Raw genomic sequence first — 22,383 nt, forward strand, 5'->3', positions numbered from 1 at the left:
TAGCAGATGTCGTGCAAATATTTCATTCGGCGTCTTGACATATAAGTTATGTAGCACTTCCATAGCTTTACTATAAGCGTCCACATCTTCAATATATTCATAAACATTGTGAGATTCTGAGTTGATTAGCCTCTTGAGTTTATTCACAGACTGGCCCTCTTGTACACTCATCTCTAATTCTTCAATGTAGTTCTCAAATGTTTTTCGCCAGTGCTTCCATTCCTTTGCCGCGCTTGGAGAATTCAGATTTAGGTCAAGTCTCACTGGTTTCATCGATGCATCCATATTTAAGATTTTAGTTTCTTAAATTGTTATGACAGTGTATTTATTATAACCAAAATTATGGCTTTGAGAAACTAAAAACGCATCTTAACCTAAACACAAGAACATGCAACATAATTACATTGAGTCACTAAGTATAGCCAAACTTAATCGGACTACCGTCTAATACTCGTAACGGCACGTAACTAATGCAGTAAGGCAAATGCAGTCCGTTGTCGCTTGACGATAATCAGTGATCACAACACAAAGAACGATAATGTAATAATGACGGAATATAAACAAAGTGTAGCACACTGCAACAGGAATAACTGAACTTAATTCTCATAACAAAGCAATTTCGCGTGTTCTTATTCCGGTATCGCTCAAAATTATTCACGAATCGAGATAGTTTCATGTTTCCTCTGCTGCAAAAGATAGGCAGCGTGGTTCGGGCGTGTGGAAATATTTTAGAAAACTCGATTCCGTTCTTAAACGTCATTTATGTGACAAATTTTGAGTGTTCTATGTGAAAATTCTAATTCGAGATATATATCATAAAGAAAAACGGCATCAACTGCACACTTGTTGTATGACATTGAATATCCGATTTTGCAATGAAATCGTGAACAATATATTTCAAAATCGACCGAAAACTGATTCTGAATTCATCATTGTAAATTTTTATTATCAGCAAATTTGGTGCTTCCATTATTTTCACATTTATTGATTCCTTACCCACACAGTTAGTAAGATTTTTTTTAATTAAACGCCTCAAAAGATAAATTTGCGATGACGTAATCATATTTGACGAAATTGTACGGTATAACGAGGATTTGTACCTGAGATGTCAGTTAACGGTTAAAATAAATCATAACCGTTAACCATATGAAATCGGTTAACCGGTTAACCATTCCCAGCCCTAGTAACAACCTATAATGGTTTAAGAATGCATGTTAGTAGGGATTTCAGGATAGAAGTTACATGAATATGATTAAGTACTGCTTGTACCGAGCTTTATAGGGTAGATCAGGGTGGTCCGAACCGCGGCCCTAGCACATTCCTTGCGCCCGTAGAACAATTTTAGCGTGCACTAAACCATTGGTAGATAAGTGTATTTATTGGCAGAATATTTTTGAGTTATTTCCAAACTATTCCAACTGTGATTGGCCTTTTTCCTAATCCCGATGTCGGGATTGATATTTGATAAAATCACGGAATTTCAATGTTGTATCTATAAACGTCAAGACTCTACCAGGATGGAAATGACTTCCCGTGGTCGGTACGAGGAGAATAAATTGTCTTGTGCAGACATGATCAAGCTGATGAGATGAATCGCGCTTTCATCCAAACTTCGTACATGAAGCTCGCCTTAAGTAACTTCTCAATTTTAGAGACGTGGCCATGTGACAGCAATGACGAAACGCAGACCTGACTTAGCGCCGCGCAATCCAGTTTTTTTTTTTAGCTGGATCCGGAGTCTCATCTTAGACATATATTTTGGTTGTCATTTGACGATACCACTAGACCTGATCACGCTAAAAGTAATGAAATTAGTCAAATATATGAATTCATCATACAATAAGTGTAGAATGGGTGAACAAGAAATAGGAAACGTATTTACCTTTCCCCAACAACGTTCAATGACGGGGTCTGGCGTGTTTCCAAGTAATTTCTACCACGAAAAAATATAATTTTAGCGGACATTACAAAATCAAACATGAAGAAAAATGCCAAAAATATCACGATATTTCTCAAGGAGCAAATGGGTAAACTCCCGATGTTTTATCACTTTTGGGTTTTCTCGTTCTGCGGCCCGCGAGACATCGCCAAAAGTTTTTGCGTCACGCCAACCTCGCAACCTTGGACCACCCTAGGGTAGATCTTATATAACGGATGCTGCAATTAGTAGAAACATAAATTAATATTGTATCGATAAAAGATGTAGAGAAATCGATCTTCAATACGATTCCAGAAAATCTATGGATTCGACACGCATGTAAATTTAGATTCGAATCTTGCTCCATCCAATTCACTAAGACAAGTAATAATTCAACAACGTCTTCATATATATATCACAAAGTTTGTTTGAGATTAAATGTAATTACTTTAAGCCACATATCATGTATTTGGAAGATTGTCAATTATATCTACCCGTTCCTTATTTTTTATAATGTGAAAAATTCTAATTTTACGGGCATTCAGCGAATGCGAGTATCGCCTTTTTTAATCTTATTTCTCATCATTCTATTGCTAGACATCGGTGCCGTATGCGATGCAATCACGAGAACCACAAAATACTTCTAAGAGAATGATAACAGAAACAAATTATGTGGATAATAAAATATGTGAGTTTAACTTTCTTTGACTTGTCAAATACTGGCACTATGATCTTCATACCTCCCTTTCATACTAGCTCATTCATCAGAAATTGAGCAAATGTAAAGGTTGTGCATGTGGGATAAGTAGTTTGAAGTAAGGTTTCCCACTACGGCTACGAGTTACGAGCTAACTAAAGTCGTATCCTGTCCTTTGGAATCCAAATTATTGTCTTCAATTTATGCACCAACAAGAAACTTTGAAAGAAACTTTGTTATCAGCCTGAAACACATCTGATGTTGACATCAGTGTTAACAGTCTTAGTACTTCAGTATTGGTGTTAATAATAAATTGACTATTTTTGACAAGGACTCAAAGAACAGCCGCGAGTATGCTAAGATACAAAATAAGACAATGATAAATATAACATTGCATATATTAGAGCAATCGTCAAAACCTATTCGGGTAATATATGAATAAACCTAACAATATTCTAAGTATCAAATTCCCACCTGATAATCATTTTGCAACGTATGGCATGAGTCAAACGCGAAATAGGAAATTCCATCATTAATAAAATATACAATTGCACAGCAGACTCCCTCATCCGCATTGTGCGACGTGCATCTACCTCGTGGCAACAAAATTTCAAATTTCTAGCGAGGGGACTGGGAGGGGTGAGTCCTTTATTCGCCACAGTAAAAGGAGGGACGTTGACTAACTATAGTACTATACAGTGCTTAAAATAAAGAGCTTAAGGTTCCATAAAATGGGCAATAAAACATTTCGTACATACCGGCCCCGGAAATTATATGAAATGTTTTGATGAAATGGATAACGGAGAAAATATTTGAAAAAAAAATGTTTGCTCAACTTCCAAAAACAATTGGAGTTAAAAATAAGGAAACAAAACCCATGAAGATAACGAAATTGTCAATGTGTATGTGTGGTGTGGATGCTATATATGCAGTGTGTATATTGTACGTAAATGTACTCAACAAGGTTCAAGTAGGCAGAACTTCATAATGTCACGCACATAAATACAATTGGATATGTGCACTTTCACTTTTCTGACAACTTCTTGATAATCAGGGCCACAAAATCTCTAACTTGAAAGTTGTGTTGAACATTGAGTCACTTCTGTCGGCACTAAAATTGGAGACAATATTCTTTTGTCAAGCGCTGCCAAAATAAATCAAGTAATCGCTGAACAAGCAACATTCAGTGATCCATGGCCTGGGGATCTTTACAAGAAGATCAAATGCTAACAATCATCGCAATGTATCTACTTGTACAAACTGCGTTGCCAATGCAAATGCCTCAGACGTGGTGTCCAGTTTCACCTTTTGCTAGTTGTAGTAAAAGGTCCATCGGGCTTTTCTGAATACGTTATCGCTGTGGTAGACTCTGCTAGTCAAATCTCAATTAGATATACATCATGAATCGAAACGAAGACTTGGTCTAATAAAAACAATTGTACCCGTGTTACAATTGACACTTTATGTAACAAAGGCGTTTCACAAGATACAGAAGTAGTAAAATTGTCGGTGAAATCTGGTTACGACGATTATTGGCGTGGAATAACGTGTTTGTGATCGAGTCACGCATACCACATTCAGCTAAAATGCTTAAAAGAGATATGCATTACTTACACGATATTCCGTTGGCCGATATTAGAGCAAATCGAGCTATGATTTTAATCGCGTCCGATAATCCCATAGCGCACTTCCAGCATATTTTCACGAACAGTGAAATTAAATTATTTGACCGTCCTGATGAATTTGGTTTTATAGAGCTGAGTGGAAATTGCAAAAAGTCATTTAACGAACACGCAGCTTGTATAAGATTCAAATCTTACAAAACAGCTTAAAATAACGATCCAATAATCGCGTCAAGCTAAACTCACATCTCCCACTAACAGGTGATGTAAGTTTAGCTTTCTGCTTAGATTGTTTTGTTAATTTTGTAACAGTATTTCATTTCATTTAGAATAACTGAATATTTGAACACATGCTCAAAACATCTGTTCGTGGAACAGCTATCGCTGTGCTTGGTTTATTCTATGCTATATTGCTTCCATGACTACCTTGCCTGATGCGAGTAGCTCAGATTATCTATTAACCATTCTCGGTTTTTTAGCAGTGTTTCTTAACATGGGTTCGATCCAACCTCATGGGTTCTGTAGGGCTGTTTAATTGGGTCGACGAAGGTGCTGGTTTGAAACATTTGTATTTCATGGACTTCTTTCTATTCTACCTATATCAAAGTTATACCTTTATCTCAGGTATCGCTGCTCGATAACCAGCATGAAATTCCTTTTTTGTGTTTTTTTCTAGTTTTGTTTGTATTAGATATATGTTCATTTTGGTGAAAAATGAACTTCTGACTGGCTGACTGATGGAGTATTTGAGTTACAATGTTTTGTAAACATACCTACAGTTTTCTGCAGATATTGCAACTTATAAAATAGCTTAACTATTTGCTGTTATTCAACAGTAATGCAACGACGTCATACTGTATCAATTGAAGACTTTTGCATCCTTTCGAGCTTTCTACAAAATTAACTTTAACCGTTCAATCCAAGAAGCAGTTGACGCGTGGATTGTTCACCTGGAACCAAACTAGTCTGGTAAATTTTTTGATAATGTACACAGTTGTATTGACGACGACGGTTCACATATGCTTCGGCTATTCGCGTCCTTGACGGGGTAGCAAACGACATGTCGACGGCCCAGGTACGATGGTGAGTAATTACGTAGTTGCAATGAGTAAATGTGGCAAAGATTCAAGAATTCAGTAGCCGCAAAATATCCGATTTTAAGTCATACTTTCAAGCATCCACAAAAACGTAGTTGCTTCTGCAATTGTTTACATTCTTTAAATGTACATGTCCAATGACGTAAAAAGAATTAATTTTCACTAGAATTAAGTTCATGTTTCAATTGTCTCGAACTTGGACAGTTTGCCTTTTGGTGTAAATTTTATAACATGTGTCGCGCTTGTTCGGGTAAGCATTATTCAGTGATCCATGGCCTGAGGATCTTTACAAGAAGATCAAATGCTAACAACCATCGCAATGTCTCTACTCGTAAAACAGCGTTGTCAATGCAAATGTTTCAGACGTGGTGTCCAATTTCAGCCTTTGCCAGTTGTACTAAAAGGTCTGTGGGCTTTTCTGAATACTTTATCGCTGTGCTAGACTTTGCTATTCAAATCTCAATTATATATACATCATCAATCGAAACGAAGACTTGGTCTAATAAAAATAAATCGTACCTGTGTTAGCATTGACACTTTATGTAACAAAGGCTTTTCACAAATAGCAGAGTTAGTAAAATTGTAGGTGGAATCTGGTTATTAAGAATATTGGCATTAAACAACGTGTTTGCGATGGAGTCACGCATACAACATTCAGCTAGAATGTTTAAAAGAGATCAATATATGCCTCGCCTCGCTTGCAGGATATTCCGTTGGCCGATATTGAAGCGAATCAAGCTATGATTTTAATCGCGGCATAAAATCCCATAGCGCACCCTTCGCAACATGAACCAATACGAATTGAAATTCCTCATGGTTGAACTTGATCGGAAATTTGCGTACAAGTATTGACAATAAGACAATTTCAAATTTCATGCATTGTGGTTTATGTGACCATTATAGTCACGTCGTTCAATTTACCGTGTAGCGAGTCGTTTAATAATAGACGAGAATATTTTCCACGAACAGTAAAATTAAATTATTTTACCGTCCTGATGAATTTGGTTTTATGGAGATGAATGGAAATTGCGAAAAGTCACAAAACGAACACGCAGCTCGAATAAGATTCCAAAGTCTTACAAAACAACCCAAAAAAAACAAACAACGATTAAATAAATAATCGCGTCAAGGTGCTTTTTCAATTGCAGAAAAGACCGACAGCTATAAACGTCAATATGAAAGCCATGCTTCATATATTCGATTTTTGGAAGATTATATTAATTCTGCAATTTTTAACTGTTCAAATAATGATTCTTCTTGGAAACAGCCATGTGCGTATAAATCACTGCTCCGTTCTTTCATCGCACAGTAGTTTTCGAATTTGTCAAACAGAATAAATAAATTGAAAAAAAAAAACTGACATCGATATTCAACAGAGCGCAAGACTTACTATACGCGTGATTGAAAGAAACGACATTTGGATGTCACGCCATAATACGAAACATAGTTTAGCCATATATATATAAAATACGGTACTAAAATTTAAACCTTAAAAAATGTTTGCTCATGGACTCATTGCTTATGAACGCGGCCCGCGGGTTGGGCAGCCCTAAACTTATCTGTTTTTTATTCTACTTCGTTTTCTTTTAGACATATATTCTTTATGCGGTCATAATTTTGCCATTTTTAGCGTCTTTAACCACCTTCAACTGCTAAGATATAAATTTTGCATGATGATTACAACAAAACCTATGAATTGTGTTCTTTTATTCAGATAACAAGCGATTCACGCCAAGAACGCTCATTTGGAAATATTTCTTAAATATGTGTTGTCGGTGTCGGTGGATAATAAAATATGTGAGTTTAACTGTCTTTGACTTGTCAAATACTGGCACTATGATCTTCAAACCTCCCTTTCATACTAGCCCATTCATCAGAAATTGAACAAATGTAAAGGTTGTGCATGTGGGATAAGTAGTTTGAAGTAAGGTTTCCCACTACGGTCACGAGCTAACTAAAGTCGTATCCTGTCCTTTGGTATCCAAATTATTGTCTTCAATTTATGCACCAACAAGAAACTTTGAAAGAAACTTTGTTATCAGCCTGAAACACATCTGATGTTGACATCAGTGTTAACAGTCTTAGTACTTCAGTATTGGTGTTAATAATAAATTGACTCTTTTTGACAAGGACTCAAAGAACAGCCGCGAGTATGCTAGGTTACAAAATAAGACAATGATAAATATAACATTGCATATATTAGAGCAATCCTCAAAACCTATTCGGGTAATATATGAATAAACCTAACAATATTCTAAGTATCAAATTCCCACCTGATAATCATTTTGCAACGTATGGCATGAGTCAAACGCGAAATAGGAAAACCCATCATTAATAAAACATACATTTGCACAGCAGACTCCCTGATCCGCGTTGTGCGACGTGCATCTACCTCGTGGCAACAAAATTTCAAATTTTCTAGCGAGGGCGGGGGGGGTGAGTCATTTATTCGCCACAGTAAAAGGAGGGACGTTGACTAACTTTACAGTGCTTAGATTAAAGGGCGGTTCCAAAAAATGGGCAATAAAACATTTCGTACAAACCGGCCCCGGAAATTATATGAAATGTGTTGATGAAATGGATAACAGAGGAAAATATTAAAAAAAAAATGTTTACTCAACTTCCAAAAACAATTGGAGTTTAAAATACGGAAACAAAACCTATGAAGATAACGAAATTGTCAATTTGTATGTGTGGTGTGGATGCTATATATGCAGTGTGTATTTTGTACGTAAATGTACTCAACAAGGTTCAAGTAGGCCAGGGGTGGGCAACCTTTTTCGGCTCGCGTGCCAAAATCGGCTAAATTTAACAACAAAATTCTTCCGCGTGCCGACCAAAATTAAAAACAATGCTTTGCTACTTCCAAAGCAAAAATACATAATAATAAACCTTTCAAACATGTAGGACTACAGACGGATTCACTATTCGGATATATTATCAGTCCGACAAATAGATTTGATTACTTTTCTTATTCTATCTCAGTGAGATTTCTGCTGCTGCATTACCGCTGATAGAGATTTTACATTGGGTTTATATGTTGTAACTTTCAAAGAAATATACGAACTATACTGGTTTCAACGTCCAGGCTACTCCTGTTACGAGACGACTTATTAAAATTCCAACCATAACTGAGAACAAAGATTCACAAGCATATGCAGATGATGTAGAGCAGTGGTCGGAAAACTTTATGAACTTGCGGGCCGCAATATTTCCGCTTTCGAACAAGCGCTAGATTGAATTTCAAATTGTGGCGCATTCACACCTTCTATTATTGCGTTAAAAGCCTGCTACTATGAGATGTGTATGTGCCGTTTCTTAATATATATAAATTATTCAACAACATATTGTTTTTATTTACTTGTTATTAATGTGAAGGATGATGTTTTTTTGCCACTTGCCCTCACGGTACGTCTTCCAAAGAAGACCTGACAAGCGAGTACGAAGTTTATTCCAAGTGTAATGCATTTCAGATAAAGCTGTTCGCAGCAATATGTGCTTCCGAACGTGCCCATTATATGTTTTGCACTGTCGCATAGATCAACTGTGGCGCAGTCCTGGGTCTCGGCTCGAATTTTTCGTCGAAGCACATTGGAATGTTCAGTCCTCGTCGCAAGCTATCCTGCGTTTTCCAAACATTTTTGAATTTTAATGATCACAATTAACTCGAACGACATGCAACTGACGCTACATATTTCAAAACAAGCGTCATACAGCAGAACTTGTTACCTCATAAATCCGCGTACATACAATAATAAATTTGGGATCAATTTTTGTTTCATTTAATAAATGTCGGGTTGTTCGAGGGCCGCAACAAATTAGCTCGCGGGCCGCATTTGGCCCTCAGTTTACCGACCCCTGTTGTAGAATAGTGCATTGCAAAGTTTTTAAGTTTCAAAAAAATTCTCGGGAATGGCATCCCAATCATGTAATAGTTCGTTTTCTGCACTACTCTCTTGTATTTCCTTCCCTAATAGCTTATATTTCTTTCGAAATCAAGTTATAACAGTAAGTTAGCAAGTAACTCTAACCAACATGAGCTGCACCACTTCATAAATCAATCAGAAATATATATTACGTAACAATGTAGCCAAACGTTGTGTTAATTCCGACAAAATTCGTCGAGAGCTCAGTTGCTACGCCATGATATATATATTTCTTTGAAGCCATGAAAAGACAAAAAGAACTTAAATAAATAACATATTGTTAACAAACGATAATGAATAAACGAACACCGAGTTTTATCAGATAATTCAGTCTCGAAACTTTTTATCTGAAATAAGACGATCTCGTGCCAAGTTTGGCACGCGTGCCAAAGGTTGCCCACCCCTGAAGTAGGCAGAACTCCAATCTCCAATTTAAGTCATACGTTCAAGCTTCCACAAAAACGTAGTTGCTTCTGCAATGGTTTACATTTTTCAAGTTTTTTTGTCCAATGACGTAAAAAAAGAAGATTTTCACTAGAATCAAGTTTATGTTTCAATTGTTTCGAACTTGGTCAGTTTGCTCTTTGGTGTAGATTTCCTAACATGTGTCGCGCTTGTTCGGGTAAGCAGCATTCAGTGATCCATGGCCTGAGGATCTTTACAAGAAGATCAAATGCTAACAATCATCGCAATGCCTCTACTCATACAACACAGCGTTGCCAATGCAAATGTTTCAGACGTGGTGTCCAGTTTCAGCTTTTGCCAGTTGTAGTGAAGGATCCATTGGGCTTTTCTGAATAAGTTATCGCTGTTGTAGACTCTGCTAGTCAAATCTCAATTATATATACATCATGAATCGAAACGAAAACTTGGTCTAATAAATATAAACCATACCCGTGTTAGCACTGACACTTTATGAAACAAAGGCGTTTCGCAAGATACAGAAGTAGTAATATTATCGGTGAAATCTGGTTACGACGAATATTGGCGTTGAACAACGTGTTTGTGATCGAGTCACGCATACCACATTCAGATAGAATGCTGAAAAAAGATCAATATATGCATTACTTACACGATATTCCGTTGGCCAATATTGAAGCGAATCAAGCTGTGATTTTAATCGCGTCGGATAATTCCATAGCGCACTTCCAGCATTTTGCGTAGAGTGGGTCGACAACATAAACCAATAGGAATTGAAACTCGTCTTGGTTGGACTTGGTCGAAAATTTGCGTACAAGTTTTGACAATAAGACAATTTTGATGCATTGTGGTTTACGCGACCATTTAACCATGCTACAAGAACAAATCGGGAAAAGCTGGTCCAGTGAATCTGTAGGCACGGCGTACGATTTGTCGCTCAGTGAGTCGTCTAAAGATGGACGAGAATATATTTTCACGAACAGTAAAATTAAATTATTTTACCGTCCTGATGAATTTTATTTTATGGGGAGGAATGAGAATCACGAAAACTAAAACGAACACGCAGCTCGTATAAAAAGTCTTACGAAACAGCCTAAAAAAACAACGATTTTATAAAAAATCGCATCGTAGTGATTTTTTGGAAAGACCGACAGCTATAAACGTCAATATGATAGTCATGCTTCATATACTCGATTTTTCGAAAATGATATTAATTCTGCAATTTTTAAATGTTAAAATAATTGTTTTTGTTGAAAACAGCCATGTGCGTATAAATTATTGTTCCGTTCTTTCGGAGATGTTGATTCATCATAGGTGGCGAATTTTTGTTGCCTAACGGGAGTTACGTACGACAGCGGAAATAAATTTCCTAGTAGTGCAATATCGATATGGACTTTTAAGTTGATTTACCTACTTTGAATGGGTTTCGAATTCTAAATCAGATTCCACGTGAGGTATACGTTCATCGTGTCGCCACAAGTATTGATTTAGATATCGAGAGACTTACTGCGAAAAGTGCTTGAGCTTGAACTGTGGGAGGGGAAAGGGATTGCTTCATACTTGAACACCAGGGGGTCACAGGTTTTGTTACAAATAGAAAAGCCCTACTGTTGTAAGTTCAATATCTGATGCTTGATATGACGAATTCAACAATAAGAGACTGAAGTCTTGATCAAAGTGGAGTAATTCTATAATTTTTCGAAATATTTCAATTCGTCGTCAATTCAAAGATGTTGAATGTAAATATTCCCTGTACAAATTTGGAATATTCTGTCAAATATAATTGAAGCATTCCAAGAAAATTGCCAGAATCGTTCTACTTAAAGCTTATTCCGCGCAAAATCCAACTGATTACTGCACTAGATGAATGGATATTCTTAAGTTTTTATAGAATTCTGACAGATGGCTAGTTGGACCAGATTTTTTGCGATTGACTGAGCGAAGCAAACCGAAGCTATTTGCAATTAGTTTTGGAAAAAAGGACAAAAGAATATAGACAAAAACTTTGATGACTCGATGTTGAGTTGCGGAAAAAGAACCGAACCTTGGAAGGAAAAATTCTGACACTAGTTTTGGACCCTACTCGACTCGCGTCAGGATTCTGCCTCATTGATGGATGACTTCCTGTGAATATTCATGGTGGTGGCTTTGTCGTCAGTCCGCGTGGTTATAAGTTTCAGTTTCGTTTGAGTTGGGGAAAATATTCGAATATCCTATCGAATATTAGAATGACAGTTTACTGTTCTAATATCTGTTAACACAACACGTGGCCTGGACACGGCACGTCGTTTGTACGTCGCCGAATTAAACGCTTGGACAGCACATCGTACGAGACACGAGAATCAGCATACACTTCTGGCTAACGGACAATGGCGTCAGAATTGAGTGTTATATTTGCGGTATGATATTTTTATTTATTTCCAGTGGATATGATATTATTTCAATTCCTCGATGAGCATAATGTCGCCCTAATGTTGCATGATTTTTAATTATTCAGTTGGTCGTTTTGTAAAATTGGAAACATTAATACAAGTTCTTAATGAAGTAACATTGAGTCAATCTTATCAGAAATTTTCACCGATCCGCAGTGACGACATTTCATGAGGTATATTTAATGCAAAAACATGGATGTGACAGGAAAATACAACGAATCCCGAGGCCAGTAGCAAAGATATTGTTTACTTTTTCATTTTAAAGTGACGATAAGGAAGATCAAAGCCGACGCGAAATATAATAATCAAAATAAAGTTAATTTGGAGACAGGGATTTCAAATTAATTTCTATAATTTCCCTGGCGTTTCGTCGACAATAATCGCACAGTAGTTTTCGAATTTGTCAAACAGAACGCGCAGTTCCGCAATAAATTAAAACAAATTAAACATCGATATCTACCAGATCGCAAGACTTGATACACGCGTGATTAAAAGAACCGACATTTTTATGTGGATGGCCGAAACAATCACGCCATAGATCACGAAACATACTTCAGCCTATCTAAAATATGGTACTAAAATTTAAACATTATCTGTTTTGTTATGCTACTTCGTTTTCTTCTAGATATATATTCTATATGCGGGTATAATTTTGCCGTTTTGGCGTCTTTATCCACCTTTAACTGCTAAGACAGAGGTTTTGTATGATGTCATAATGAATATAACAAAACATATGAATTGTGGACCTTTATTCAGAAAACAAGCGATTCAGGCCAAGAACGCTCATTTACAAACATTCCTGAAAATGTGGAGCATAAGAAATTGACTTAAAACTCAAATACCTTTGGAGAGAAGAAAACCAGAAATCAAAAGGTTAGGGGGAGATGTGAGTTTAGCTTTCTGTGTAGATGGTTTTGTAAATTTCGGAAGGGTGATAATTGAAGCAATAGGTATTTTTCATTTCATTTTGAATACTTGAACACATGCTCATTCTCCTGGCTTTGACGTTAGGATATTCTTAAAATGCAATATATTTTTCAAATGTTCTCGGCTTTTCAGAAGAAAAGAAAAAGTTTACATTCGTAGCTAAATATTAATGGTTGAAGATCTTCGACAACGCACCCCCAATAAACAAGTCTTGTCACGAACAAAACGATTTGTTTCTGAACCAGTTACTAGTGTTTGATATTAGAGAGCAAGGGGTTCCAGCATATTATCTGTGCCGTAAAGTGCTATGTCCCAATGAAATTCAACTAAAAATCTGTGTAGTTTGTTCAAAACAGTCAACACGATGGAACTGGGAATGAAGTCAGGATCATGGCATCTGCCGAAAACAATGAACATAAACTAAATATTTTATACGGCAAGACAACCCAATTTTTTTCTGTATTATAATATCACAACTTTCAGCATTTGAAATCAATCAGAACGATATAGATTAAAAACATACAAAATCCAACAGTATATACATACCTAATGTTTTGACTCTACAAGTAACACAATCAAACGAAATATGCCTTGGAGTAAATAAAATCCAAGTTTTATGAATAAAATATTGAAGCAGTAGTTACTGCGCTAAGTTGACTGTAATACTGCCCTACATTATATTTGTATTAGACTTGAGAACATCAATTCTTACAAGAATTTGTAAACTCACAAATTGTCATTTCCAACAGATACATAGCGAGTACTACCAACAATACAGAACCTGTAAACACTGATTCACAGACAGCAATTACACATGTGATTTACTTTTTGTTTTTCGTAAGCAAATATCTTTGAGTGATATTCAAATTTGCGGGCATCCAAAATATTTGTTCATAATCACATATATATATATATAATATAAAATACCTGTGTGGGGCGATCCATTCCACCTTGATAGTTTTTGCATCACTTCTTCTGCGCTGTCTGGTTTACCGCGAGACAACAGCCAACGCGGCGACACTGGGACAATGCTGAAAGGTGTTAAGCTAAATTTCTGCATCAATTTCATGTAATATGCACTTAAACTTTACTAATGTATAGACTAGCAGTATTGAAAATATTGGCATTTCGACAGAACTAGCACGGGATATATAAATATTTCACAATGCTATATCCAATTCACCATCGTTGAATAATACAAAAAATTGAACATCCTCGATATAAAAGCTTGAGATCCATTCGCTTTCCCTCGGACTTTGCCATATTTTATCAATATTGAGAAAATGCGATTTATATCTTCAAATATATTTACTAACGTATTTTTTCACTTACTATAAAAAAACAAATCCAAGAATTCCAGGTATCGTTGTAATAAAATACATTTGTCTCCAACTAGGATAAAGATAGGCAACCCATAGAAACGCTAACATATTTGCGGTGAATCCTATTGCACCGAGAGCACCTGAAAATAGATTCATTCAGTCCTATAGCTGTTGTCGAGCTTATTGGTTTTCGCAATTATTATTTATTCATTTTGGATTAAAATCATATGAAAGTCATATAAGCAATTCCTGTTGTACCAGTAAATGGAATTGGAGTCATTTGTACTCACCGTTCAGGACCCAAAGCTTCGATCCCGTAGTTTCTTGTATAAGTATAGTTGTCACAACACTTAAACCGCCAACAAGGAAGCCTGATATAGCTCTACATACTGCAAATTGTTGCCAATTTTGACAAAATCCAGTGATAACTTGAAATATCAGAACTAATATGTATCCTGAAAATATATTTCAAATGCTCTTTTTAATTACTTTAAAATCGCAGAAAAGGCAAATAAATTTTCTCACCTATAACCGAAATTTTCTTTCTTCCATAGCGATCGGATAATTGTCCAAAAACGATAGTCCCAGGCATAAAACCTACGTAAAAAATTGATTGTAGGAAGCCTGGTATCCAACTGCGATCTTTAGTTAAATCCCACTAAAGTATTTTTGCAATAAAGAAAGCATAACGACTAACTATAGTGATTTCGAATATTAGTTGAAAATCAAATTTTACATAACATGATCCCAAAATACGTGAATTACTAAATCAATGTATATAAAAAAAAACGGGAAATCCCTAGATTGTTCACTTAATAAAATGAAACTACGTTACCTGGGACACAATGGTTTCTGCGCCCTGAGCGTGTGGATTGTCATCAAAGGCTGTCGACGGCGCAGCAGAAAACACCAATAAAATCACATCAGGGGTTTCGACAACTAAATAATAAAAAATATTTATACTATGTCAGATTTTTGTTTAAAATATTCATTACTATGCGATTTTGTATTGTTTAGTATATATACGATTCTATATTTTTGCCAATACTTGCTACTGATTATGCAATGCTTTGTTAGATTTAAGTTATTGAAGTCTCAATTGAAAATCCTACAGCTATTCGCAAATTACTATATTTTTCTTACCGAAAAACGGAAAGCCAACGAAGAGAGAAAAATATACGCTCGACTGGAGACCGACCCCACTTCATTATTAAGAGTCTCATCAATATTATTCATCAAATATATATATTAGTATTTATAGTATCAATTTTATCACTCTTAACTGCCTTTATGTCTGCATATACATGGCAAGGTTTCAGCACCAGAGTTTGAAATTGGACCTGAAGGTAAATGAAAATAACATTTATAGTATAGTGCAATTTTGTACTTCTGCATACTATTTCAACATATCTATAATGATATTTTTGCTATCTTAGCTGGTATGAAAATACTTTTCAACTTCAGTTGCTAATACCTCCACGAATACTCTATCAATTTATCTGATCATTACAATGACAGTGAAACGTTAAGATTTTTGTTGGTCGCCTTTTAGAACATTCAATATTTTGGAGATTTAAAATATTTACATAATTTCTCAGTTGCTATCTCGTCTAGATTCGGTTCTTATAACGCCAACAAATTCTTTTGATTAATTTTCTGTAATAAGCCGCTGGCGATATGACGACCCAATAACTTTGTACGTGGTATTACTATACGGGGAATTTAAATATATTTTGAAGCGAACGCACGTAATCTGTCGATAATTCGGTTAATGTATGGCTGTTTGCATATTATGCCGAACATAGAATTATTATTATCACAGAAGTGGAGCGTTGCTTGTTAACCAATGCAACTTTTTGTTGACATTGTGCATGTAGTTTCCGGTCTTGTCGATTGATTAAATCTGCTGACTTAAAGTCACATCTAGATATAACTTTCTGACACGGTCGCTTTAGCTATTTCTAACAAAATTAGAACAGACAGATTGAACGAGTTGAGAAGGCGGATAATTACACGATTAAATAAATACACGAAGCAAAGCTGTTGACCGGTTGTGAAACTCGATCCTGAAATATCGTTGCCTTCGACTCCAACACGTATTCTAGAAAATCACGCATAATTGCACTAAATAGTAGGCTACGGTTGAAATGACGTAAAGTCGGGAGGTAGACGACGGCGATTCAGAACAACCAAAGTAGCAATTCTTGCAAGGTATATGGATCGGTTGTCGTAAATAAAATGAGAAGTATAGAAAAAATTCTGAATGTAGTTGGATCTGTTTACAAAAGAGCTTATTGTATTTTATCGTTGTTGGGTTTTCTATTTTTGGTAAGTTAATTTCATATATGTGTATTGGTCGGAAAAACATTAAGACAGGGTTTCAAGTTTGATGAAAAAGAAAAATGACTCTGTATGTATGCATAGCAATGTCATTTTATATATCAAATAGGTGATATTTCACTGGCACAGCACAAGCAACAGGGGCAAATTGTAACTACTAACGATTAAGTTTAACAAACTAAAATCCAACGATAGTTTTAAAATATTTTTTAAGCTAGCGAAGCTTCCAGATCTTAACCTATATCAAATGCCAGACTGTTGGGTTGGACTTAAGGATAAAGACGCATCAAGTGAACACACTCCTGTGTAATCATAGTGTAATTAATTATATCGTTTATATTCATTTGTAAATAACCGATAAACCGCTTGGTCTTGCCGAAAAGGGTGTGGGTGGAATTGGAAGGTACCCGGTTGATGAAATACATCCCGAACCTTGAGTACACGGAAAAAAATATTGCAATATTGACATTTGTTCAGCAGGCAAAATATATAGTTACGAACACTAGAGCAGCAGCGTACAAATCCCGCCCACATCGCTTCATCGAACTGTCGAGCCCGCCGCAAACTGATTTTAAGTGGGGTTTTGTTCAAGTATTACCTGCTTTAGAGCGTGTTGTTATGATGGTCTTCGCATTGGCAAATAGCTTACAGCCTTATTACCGATTTAAAGCAAGCTATTTACAATGCAAGATCTTTTCATGGTTACATTCCTGGATATACTTCAAACCCAAAATGGCTTAGTTTCCAAGTTGATCCGGGATATCATGGAACTTCGAAACCGCAGTTTTTCCACGTTGCTGATTTGTTTGAAGCGGTTGTTACTCCAAGTTATGTTACCCACGGAGAAGAGCTGAATTTTACATGGAATATAAATTTTGCCTTTAGATGTAGGAAGAAGTAATTTACTTGTGAGTAACACAGGCTGCGCATTTTAACGGGGTGAGCATGGCCAAACACAACAGCAATAAAATAAATCTCCACCTAACCACTAAAATTTGTATATATAAAAAGTTTTCAATGATCAATAACTTGTTCAGGACTAATATGAAGAGGTATGCGTAATACCATAAAGTGGATTTCGTTATTTACTATAATTGCATATTTAATTCTCACGCTATCTGACCTACGTTCTTATAAGAAGATTGTTGTTTGTTTATAATCGGCTTCGAAATAGCATTGTGTCTTTATTGTCTATACAGCGATTCTCATAGTGTTACAAAAATTAAATTTAGTTATTTCTGTTGCAGTGCTCTACACTTTGAACTAGAGATCTACCGATGTCAATGAAAAGGCACTGACACCGATATTTGAAATTGTCGACATCAGCGATATTCTAATAACACGTAATTTACATCAATGTAAATACAATTTTGTTGAGTGGTCGAAACGGGACAAAATATTTGTCTGCGAATAGTATTTACAGTGAACATTATTTCTTCCAAAGCAGCGCTTATCCCAAAATATGTAATATGCATTTTATCTTTGTAGGCATGCAAAGATGATTAGCACTCCCATTAGGCAAATTATAGCAGACATTTCGTTGTGCACAAGCGCACCACGCAATGAACATCTATAGGCAATCACCCAACCACTATACTAACTGTAATGAATTGAATGAGGCAGTAAATGACGCATGCATGTTCCACGTCCACCCACTATAATAACTCATAGTTCAAAGCATACTGGATGAGATCAGAGAGCTGCATATATCGGTTCATTTTTAAGCCGATACCGATACATTTTTACGTCGGACTCTACTGTATATCATTATTCGTTATTTTCCTTTGTGTGTGTGATCGCCGATTATCGTCAAGCAACAGTGGATTGCGTCTGTCTTACTGCATTTGTTATTAGCTGTTTCGAGTATAAGTTCAATAATTATCTTGCTCTTGAAATTATATTGAACGATTGCGGCAGATCCAATCCACAGTCGCTTCCATGACCTTTTTCACAAAATTTGGGCGGCAAATCAGAATTCCATTTCCTGAATCCCATTAGAAAATTTCGCCATGTAAGCAGTGCCATACAAATGCAAGTTTCGGAATCCTGGCACGAAAAAGTAGCGTTGCAAGTGAGGCTCATTTAGTTGTCAGTGAGACTTAGTTTTGGCGTTTATATGAGGATTCGAAAGGTGCGTGTTCTCTATGATTGGTCACTTTGTAATGTTAGAATTTGTTAGCTCCTTTAATTCAATCATTATAGTGACTGTATTATTCAATATTTTTTATTGTGATTTTTCTCTGCATTCGCTCGCATACATTGTCCTACCTTCAGCGCTACCAAATCGCACACTTGTCATTAAAACCAGACTGACTAGAATCCGATTCGACAAAGGTATTTTCATGGTAAATATGTGAAATGCGTGTAAACATGTAATTGCACTATTGGGTCATCCGAAGAAAGATTCGATGACCCAATAAATATTGACTATTCTAACAGATAGGCTATCTATTGTGTGCGCATCCAAATCATAAATATAAGTCACACAATTGATAAGATAAAAATCGTAAAAGCTCCACTTACCCAGTCAGCTTACATGTGTAATGATCTAATCTAACAGAGTGGAGCTAGATCAATGCCGCAAGACACCCAAACACACTCTTTGGCTACTGAAATAAAAGTAATTTTCATATTTATTCCGGGAGAGAGGAACGGGAATAAGATGGCTTAATCATATGGCAAAAAAACACAGCCTCTTGTCCGGTTACAAGTTCAGGTCAGGTATGGAAATAGTCAGTTATTTGTTTTTGGATGCATGGACATTCCGCTGTCCAGACTGACATAACGACATAGTCTACTAAACCTGGTGAACCTAGTAAATATTTTTAAGTTTCCACAAAATCAAATGCTAAATCACTCACCAAATAAAGTGTAAAAGCATATTTTTATGAAACCACACAATACATTATTTCGAGAAGTGAGTATTCGTGATAGTAGATTATTCAGTTCTGGCCATCCCTACCAATAACACTTTTTAATACCAACGACTTGCTTAGACAGAGATGTGACATGCCATGCAGCATATTGTTGGATAAACATAACTAAGGTTACAAAATAACTATAACAGAGCAGAAAAGCCTGAAAAGATGATTTAAAAGCCCTGCTTTTGCATCTACATTTGCTAAAAAAGCCTTCATGACATTGAAAAATACAGACCCTGAACTACTCATTTTTAGTATAAATATTCAAAAACAAAATTTTTATTTTGCTTTGCAGGCTTGCAGCACAAACTCGACAAAATATTCATACACAGGGTTGGTTTTATGCTTTCCCTTTCTTTAAATCTTAATACTTCTAACAGAAAACTGCTGTTACAGCCTGTAACCAATTTGAATCACGAGATCCAGAGTTTCGAGGATAAAGAGCCACAGATCTACGGTGTTTAAATGACTGTCGATAAATTTGTTTGTAACTTTGCAATTCATTGTATTTCTGAGGGGTAATGATAATGTATGAGGTACTGTAAGGGGTCGACAGTATAAAAAAGTTCGAGAAGCGCTGTTATAGAAGACTATTATTTCAAGGAATCCTTGACAACCTGGAGAAACCTTATTTTTATACAGTTTCACGAACTTATACGATAGTTTTAAAAATGCTTCTCACTACTGTCACTCCAAGAGATTATTCATTTTTGGGCATTGCCTTTGAATACTTGAAGCTTACCCTTTATTAAGAACTTTTATATATAGTTTTTTTTTTAATTATTTGCACCGAACTATATATGAACACGAATGTCATATTATTAACTGTCATTAATTATTACTGCTGTCTTAATTAGCAATAGGTAACTTACTTACAAAGAAGCTCAGTATGCTAGGATCAGCAATCACCAAAAAATTATTTTATGATTTTCAAAATCAAGGATTTAGACAAGGATAGCTTTTTTGTGACGATAGATCTATCACATGGTTACCATTATTAAGTTGTATTTTTTTCCCAACCAAATAAACATCTTGAATACTAAACTGCCTTAGCATATATATGTACAATTTCTGGATGACCTGAGTTATATTTCTAATTTTCTACAGCTAGAGATATTTTAGACTTTAGGGAAAGTAGAATATAAAAGTTCTACTTACATCAAAGTGTAGATGCAAACTAAGAATGATATACGCTCCAAATAAATTGCCCACAATACTTTCATCATGAAATGAATGTCTGTATAAAAAATAAAACGACAAGTGTTAAATTTGAGAACCAGTGAAGTGAATATTGATAAAAAAAGCTACCGCATTGAAAAAATAGAATCCGCAAATAAATTGATTTTAAGATTATGGAGATGAGTAATCGTCAACTACTTTCAAACGCAGAGGTTTTCAATCGGGGTTTGCAGTGATCTAGGGTTCCGCAAGTGCCCATTAAAAACCGAGAGTTTATTTTATTGTATGTATCATAACTAATGGGTCTGTCACTAATATTGAACTTGCTGCATTAAAGATCATATTGTTTTGTCAGTATTAGGTTTCAAGTCATAAGACACCCATTAATATATATATATCATAATATACAATATATTATTGATTGCATTTTGCAAACTTGTTCTAGCTCAACTTGGCGATTGCACTATAAAAATTCTACTTTGCGAATCAGAGTTTTGGTTCATCATATTTTCATTTCAAATTCCAGATTTTTCAGGTTGTTGAAAATTGAAGTGGGAAATTTCTACAGAAAAAAGTTGACTAAACAATCTTTAGTAGGCTCGTATTAACTCAAATTTTTATTGCCCAGATTCTATATGCAGTGCACAACCTAATATCATATATCCTAAATATGAGTGCAATAACAAAATAATATAAATAAATAATAATAACATAATCTCATTCTACGTAATACCAAGTTCACTTGTTATCTCATAGTCTAATTATGGATCCCAGTCTTTCTATTCTTGCAAATTTGACAAATTTGAGATGTATTATCGCTGTTGGGTCACCCAAACCTATTTTTGTTTGATGTTAGCCCAAGGGTCTAAGCCAGTGGTTCTCAAACTTTTTGAGCGCGCCACCGTTTGAAAATTTTTACAAACTTCGCGCTCTCCTCCCTTTTGCATTGAAAAAATGCTTTTGTGATGAGCATGTTGCTTTATATTAAGATGGCGCTGTAAGAGTGTTGGTCTCATAGCGTTATTGCTCTGATTGTTTGGGCATAAAACTTATAGAGTACGACTTCGCCATTCACAGTCGTATGTATATTTTATCGACACAATCGCAGATCTGGTTGATCACAAATAATAACGAAACCATTTTAAATATGTATATCGATCATGAATTGACAGAAAAACCATTAAATAATATTATCTGTTGAAAAAGTCGGCTCTTTTAACAAGTTGCGTAATCTCGACAACTGACTCAAGAGCGTGTGAAGAATATGTATTTTTGATTTACCAATATACTTTATATTATTTTCTTTGTACTAAATTAAATATTCTTTCCGTGACTTTATACCAGATCTTTTTAACGACGATAACGAATTCGCATGAGCGCAATACATATCAAAACTTAATATAATTGGGCGGTTGATCTCGCATTATTATGTCCGCGGATTGGAGTGGTATTTTAGATCGGGCGAGTTACCTTGAACACAAATGTAGTAAAATAGAGATTAATAGATTGAAAATTTGGGGGCAGAAAAATTTATTATTAGAAAAAGCCGGCATTTTCAACAAACGCGATGCATCTATTTCTG

The 22,383-nt window shown here is 35.6% G+C and overlaps 2 protein-coding genes and 1 long non-coding RNA gene across 5 annotated transcripts in view; all 3 read right to left on the reverse strand.

The window, feature by feature from the left end:
• Positions 1-22,383, reverse strand: part of LOC144428084 (S-phase kinase-associated protein 2-like) — a 97,222-nt gene that overhangs the window by 18,865 nt on the left and 55,974 nt on the right. The window lies entirely within an intron of this gene.
• LOC144428090 (uncharacterized) overlaps positions 1-22,383 on the reverse strand; it is a 90,572-nt gene that overhangs the window by 17,934 nt on the left and 50,255 nt on the right. The window lies entirely within an intron of this gene.
• On the reverse strand, positions 13,183-20,878 carry LOC144428079 (solute carrier family 22 member 15-like). Of its 3 annotated transcripts, XM_078116755.1 has the most exons (10): positions 20,781-20,878; positions 19,225-19,310; positions 17,300-17,551; positions 15,505-15,701; positions 15,197-15,300; positions 14,887-14,958; positions 14,652-14,816; positions 14,372-14,501; positions 13,967-14,070; positions 13,183-13,436 (listed from the first exon to the last, which is right to left on the reverse strand). In XM_078116755.1, exons 6-10 carry the CDS (start codon positions 14,951-14,953, stop codon positions 13,396-13,398), a joined length of 507 nt encoding a protein of 168 aa, XP_077972881.1. In that variant the 5' UTR covers positions 14,954-14,958; positions 15,197-15,300; positions 15,505-15,701; positions 17,300-17,551; positions 19,225-19,310; positions 20,781-20,878; the 3' UTR covers positions 13,183-13,395. The 3 variants fall into 3 exon arrangements, with proteins under 3 accessions (XP_077972881.1, XP_077972880.1, XP_077972882.1); XM_078116754.1 differs by lacking the exon at positions 17,300-17,551; XM_078116756.1 differs by lacking the exons at positions 15,505-15,701; positions 17,300-17,551.

This window comes from Styela clava, chromosome 10 (genome assembly GCF_964204865.1).
Source record: "Styela clava chromosome 10, kaStyClav1.hap1.2, whole genome shotgun sequence".
Taxonomy (NCBI): domain Eukaryota; kingdom Metazoa; phylum Chordata; class Ascidiacea; order Stolidobranchia; family Styelidae; genus Styela; species Styela clava.

Bases quoted from the DNA above. Each gene is read 5' to 3' on its own strand.
- LOC144428079 (XM_078116756.1), bottom strand. From the start codon at position 14,953: ATGCCTGGGACTATCGTTTTTGGACAATTATCCGATCGCTATGGAAGA. The intron at 14,817-14,886 runs GTGAGAAAATTT...ATATATTTTCAG, and splicing joins AAAGAAAATTTCGGTTATAG to GATACATATTAGTTCTGATA. The intron at 14,502-14,651 runs GTGAGTACAAAT...ATCTATTTTCAG, and splicing joins GAAGCTTTGGGTCCTGAACG to GTGCTCTCGGTGCAATAGGA.